A 5962-nucleotide genomic window follows, 5' to 3' on the forward strand; every position below is an offset into this window, starting at 1 on the left:
CTACAATGTCAAGTTGTCTCTCAGTAATTGCATTATTAGCGTGCTGTCTTTGTTTGACTCTTCACTTAATGTATCAAGTTCAGCAATGGCTTCATCAAAAGCTGTCTTTGCAAGAGAGCAGGTTTTCTCCGGTGAGTTAAGAATTTCGTAATAGAAAACAGAGAAGTTAAGGGCCAGACCCAATCTGATAGGATGTGTTGGTTGCATTTCCTTTTTGCTGATTTCAAAAGCTTCTTGGTATGCTTGTTGTGACTGATCCACAATCCCTTTCTTGTCATCACCAGCAGCAACTTTGGCCAAGTAACAGTGGTAGTCTCCTCTCATTTTCAAATAGAAGACTTTGCTCTCTGCTTGTGAAGCACTGGGGATCAAAAACCTTTTCAAGAGAGACAGTACATCATTGCAGATATCTCTTAGCTCAGTCTCAATTTTCTCTCTGTATTCTCGAGCCATCTGCTGTTTTTTCTCAGCACCTTCCGTCTTTTGCTCAATACTTGAGACGACCCTCCAAGATGACCTATGAGCTCCTACAACATTTTTATAAGCAACTGAGAGAAGATTCCTCTCCTCATTGGATAATTCAGCTCCTTGCTCAGTTACGGACATCATGCAGGCTGCCATGTCATCATATCGCTCAGCCTGCTTGGCCAGTCTGGCCTTCTGCATCAGCTCATTTTTATCCATGACTGGATGTTCTGTGTCTGGAGTGGGTGGTGGCGGACGGACAGGGGCTCAGCAGTCTCCGTCTCCAACTTTTTAAACTACAATAAATATTTTGGCAGCGAATACCCCGTACATACATTTTAGCGTACATGCAGGAGTATTTCCATGAAAAATTTCTTTGAGGGGTATATTATCCCCTGGGGGGGAAGCTGTCATATTTCCTTCTAGGAAATCTTTACCAATGAATACTCCCACGCAGTCTAGTCCTTGTCCTTCTGTTCTCCCCAGATTGACAGTGGAAACAAGAAAGCTCTGAGCTAGCCTAAATTAGATTCAGGCTATCCCCACACACAATATTCAAAGATGAAACAGTTTTGGATTTAGGCCTACACTTTAGTGCCACTTAATCTAATCATTGCAAATTAAATGAGAGTTGTTGGTTAACCTGAAGACCTGATTGTTACTTATAACACTGTTTCTGGAGCATGAATGTTATGGTTCTTATTAACTAAAACAAACAACAAACAACCTTTTGAATCACAACATTTGTTAAACTCCAGCATACATCAAGGGTACACTAGGTAGCCAGGAGCTGAAATGGTTTCTGTCTTCAAGAAACTGATGGCTAGGGGATCCCTGGGTGGCGCAGTGGTTTGGCGCCTACCTTTGGCCGAGGGCGCGATCCTGGAGACCCGGGATCGAATCCCACGTTGGCTCCCGGTGCATGGAGCCTGCTTCTGTCTCTCTCTCTCTCTCTCTCTCTGTGATGACTATCATAAATAAATGAAAATTAAAAAAAAAAAGAAACTGATGGCTAAGAAGATAGTAATTAACTTTGTTAAGTGAGACACTGTGCTTATGGTTCTGTAAAAAAAAAAAAAACCTTGTAGAAAAGATTCTACTTTAGTATTTATAGGTAAAATTTCAAGATGTCTGTTTTGCTTACAATACTTCAGGAAAATAAGAAAACAGAAAATTAGGGCAAGTGTTGCAAAATGTTAAGTTTTGGTTTGGAGTGATGGGTATATGCAAATTTATTATGTCTAATGAATAAAGATAAAATAATGTGGATTCATTATTCTCTCTACTGTTTTTTTTTTAAGTTTTATTTTTTTTTTAAGTAGTCGTCTCTCCACCCAATGTGGGGCTTGAACTCAACTCTCTCCACCCAATGTGGGGCTTGAACTCAACTCTGAGATCAAGAGTTGCATGCTCTACTGACTGAGCCAGCCAGGTTCCTCTCTCTCTCCTTTTGTAAACATAAATAATAAAATTCTTAGTCTTCGAGGTACACCAATATATAAATACAAAATATAAGAATATAATAAAGGTATACATACAAGAGCTTATGAAAACAGAAAAGGGCCCAAATCTGTTTGGGTGAGATTGACTAGGCCTGAGAATGGGTAAGAGCCCAACTCTCGTATCAAACTACCTGGGTTCAAATTCCAGGACCTTCTCTTTTTAGCTGTGTGACCTTAGGCATGTAACTTAGTCTCTTTGTGCTCACTTTCCTCTATAATAAAATGTGGATAATTATAGTACCTAATTGATGATTAAATGAGATAATTTGTGAAGCCCTTGGAATAGTGCCTGATACACAGTAAACATTAAACTGTTCGCTAGAATTTATTACCATTGTCAATGTTATTACGAAGGATTTTCAGAAATGTTTTGAGGCAGAGATGTTTCAAGAAAAGCAACATAACTTAAGGCCAATCAGGTGTAGGTGTGTGTGTATGTGTGTGTGTGTGTGTGTGTGTGTGTGTGTGTTAGGGGAGGTGGAGGGAGAAGTAAATGTGATGCCCATATTTCTAGCTTAAGTGAAGAGTTGGATAATGACATCATTAACTAAGAAGGGAAGACAGATGAAGGAGAGTTTCTAACCTGGAAATTGTATTTCTAATCTTATAAACAAATGAGCAAGTATATAGCAAACTGAATTATCTCAGAATTGAAATATAGTTCTCAGAATGAGAAGGTAAAATACTAATGACAATTGGCAGCAGAAATGTAAAGTGATAAACATTCTAAAAATAATAAACATTCTAAAACACTTGGTGATGCAGTCGGTTAAGCATCCTACTCCTGATTTTGGCTTAGGTCATGATCTTGGGGTCATGGGATTGATCTTGGGGTAGTGGGCTCAGTGCAGATTTTGCTTGAGATTCTCTGTCCCTCTGCCTCTGCCCCACCCAACCTGTGCTCGCATGTACTCTCTCTCTCAAATATATAAATAAATCTTTTTTAAAAAATAAAATAAAAATACTTGAGGGGCTAACTTTATCAATAACTTTAAATAGTTATTGTTATATACCTCACTCATGTAACCTAAATAAGTGAGATCATTTTAGTACTAGAAGATACCTGGAAATAATATTATTTCAGAGTGGAATTGCCTTAAAATAAATATATATTTCTCAAAGGTTATAATCAAATAAGGTAGCTGTCATGGAGTACCTGAGAATTCTTGGAGGTGTTTGGGTCCCCATTAAAGGAGATACACTTTGTGGGACAGGGGCAGAAAAGAGCAAAAATGATCCCTGGAATCCTTTACTTTCAAAGCCTCAAAGTCTTATCCCTCAATCTCTTCTATAGCCATGACATCTATTTACTTAATAATCTCTCTTTAGAATTTAAACAGTTTTTAAGGAAAAAGTTATTAATGTATCATGTCACTGATTCATTCATGATTATAACTATTACCAGTTTTCATTTTCATTTTTAACATTTTCTATTTAATTTTGGAACAATCTCAAATGTACAGAAAAGTTGCAAGTACAGTACAAACTTTTTTCTCTCCAATCACTTGAAGCAGTTGCTGTTCTGATACTTCATTATCACCCCTGCATACTTCAGTGTGTTTTTCCTGCAAGCAAGGACATTCTCCTATACACTCACAGGAAGAGCATCTAAGTCAGGAAATTAATATTGATTTATCACTATCATCTAACCATCAAACTCCATTCAGGTTTCATCATTGTCCCAAATAGCATCCTTTACAGTAAAAGGATACAGCTCAGAATCATATATTGCCTTCAGTTGTGACTCTTTAGTCTCAGCCAATTAGCAACAGATGTTCAGTATTTCCTTGATTTTTCATGACTTGGACACTTTTGAAGATTACCGTCAGCTACTTTGTGGAACATCCTTCACTTAAGGTTTGTTTGATGTTTCCTCATGATTAGATTCAAGTTAAGCATCTTTGGCAGGAAGTCACAGAAATGATGCTATGTTCTTTTCATTATTTGCTATCAGATAGCACATGACTTTTATTTGTCCCATTACTAGTGATGTTTAACTCTGAGCATTTGACTAAGATGCTTCCTCACTATAAAGTTATTCTTTCCCCCTTTATAATCCAATATTTTGTGTGTGTGGGGGGGGTACTTTATACCTATGTAAATATTCTATTTTTTACGAACTTTTTATTTATTCATTTATTTCTATCAGGATGGATTCATTTTATTTAATGAGTTACAATTTTTTAAAAGATTTTATTTATTTCAGAAAGAGAGAGAGAGAGAGCACAAGCATGAGCAGGGGATGGAACAGAGGGAGAAGCTGACTCCTCGCTGAGTGGAGAGCCTGAGAGGGAAGCAGGCTCTATTTCAGGACCCCAGGATCATGACCTGAGCCAAAGGCAGATGCTCAACCAACTGAGCCACCCAGGTGTCCCTAATGAGTTATAATTTCATTATTCATCATGATGGGGAAAGTTACCCTGAGTTTCCCTGTTGATGGCTGCTGACTGATTAGGAAGGTGATTACTGAAGTTTGGAGGGGCTGTGGCAATTTCTTAAATAAGACAATGAAGGGGGCATCTGGGTGGCTCAGTCAAGCCATCTGCCTTTGGCTCAGGACCTGATTCCAGGGTCCTGAGATGGAGCCCTATGTTGGGCTCCCTGCTTAGCTTCTCCTTCTCTGTCTGCCTGTCACTTTGCCTACTTGTGCTCTCAGTCTCTCTTTCTCTGTCAAATAAATAAACAAAATCTTAAAAAAAAAAAAAAAGACAGTGAGGTTTCCCTAGCAACTGACTATTCCTTTCACCTGAACATGTAGAGGCCATTGTAGGGGTTATTAACTGACCCAATTTCAGTATTGTTGTGTGTCAAGGAATAGTAGAGGGATATTGGTGAACAGGGGTTTGTAGAATAATCAGAACACACACAAACTTCATGGATTAAGTTTGCCATCTTATATAGGTTCCTGGCACCTCAGAACAATTACAATAATAACATCAAAGATCACTGATCACAGATCACCATAGCGAATATGATAATAAATATAATAATGAAAAAGGCTTGAAATATTGTGACAATTACCAAAATAGAACACGGAGACATGAAGTGAGTCAATGCTGTTGAAAAGATGGCACCAGTAGACTTGTTTGATGCAAGATTGCCACAAACCTTCAATTAGTGTAAAAAAAAAAATGCCGTCTCTGAGAAGCACAATAAAACAAAGCACAAAAAACACAAAGTATGCACGTAATTCCAAACTAGCACCATAGAGTTCATTCTATTTCCTTTTCCGTATTTGTAATTCCTTTCTCTGACAGTGAGAAACCTGGTTTCTGTGATCCTCAATATATATTCAGTTATTTGATATATTCCCCCTATGTAACCAAACTTCCATTGTTACCACCCTCTCTCTGAAGAGATGTCCTGGGACACCTGGGTGGCTCAGTGGTTTGAGCGTCTGCCTTTGGTTCAGGTCAGGATCCTGGGGTCCTAAGATAGAGTCCCACATCGGGCTCCCAGTAGGAAGCTTGCCTCTCTCTCTGTGTCTCTCATGAATAAATAAATAAAATCTTTAAAAAAAGAGAGAGATGCCCTATTCCCTCATGTGAGCTCTGACATCTCATGCATGCCAGGCTGCCTTCCTACATAGAAGCCTTCCTTACCCCACTAAAGCACCTGTAGTCTGTTCTACGTACTTCCTCAAACACAAAACCCCTTCTCTCCCTGCTTGGGTTCTGACCCTCCACATTTACCTACTCTCTATATGGGTGCTCTCTTCAGCCCACTCAGGCTCTGAGACTCTACACTAAGCTGCCCTTCTTCATAGATATTCCCCTTACTCCTTGCTTTCTGAAATCCTGCACCAGGCTCCCAACCTACATAAAAGTCTTCCTTGTCGTACCTGGACTCCAGAACTGCCCTCTCACACAGATGCTCTCCTCACCTGACGTTTCCTCCTGCATCCTTTCCCTAGTTGCCTCTCCACCAAAGTAGCCTCTGTATCCCTCCTGTGCTCTAACACCCACTTATGAAGACATCCTCTTCATCTTACACTG

General features: G+C 39.2%; 1 protein-coding gene across 1 annotated transcript; it reads right to left on the reverse strand.

The window, feature by feature from the left end:
- Positions 1 to 684, reverse strand: LOC121495972 (14-3-3 protein zeta/delta-like). Its single transcript, XM_041764098.1, has one exon. The coding sequence runs from the start codon at positions 682 to 684 to the stop codon at positions 1 to 3; it is 684 nt and encodes a 227-aa protein (XP_041620032.1).
- Between the last annotated feature and the right edge of the window lie 5278 nt (positions 685 to 5962).

This window comes from Vulpes lagopus, chromosome 7 (assembly GCF_018345385.1).
Source record: "Vulpes lagopus strain Blue_001 chromosome 7, ASM1834538v1, whole genome shotgun sequence".
NCBI classification, from domain to species: domain Eukaryota; kingdom Metazoa; phylum Chordata; class Mammalia; order Carnivora; family Canidae; genus Vulpes; species Vulpes lagopus.

Coding starts and splice junctions, on each gene's coding strand:
- LOC121495972 (XM_041764098.1), bottom strand. CDS start 684: ATGGATAAAAATGAGCTGATGCAGAAGGCCAGACTGGCCAAGCAGGCT.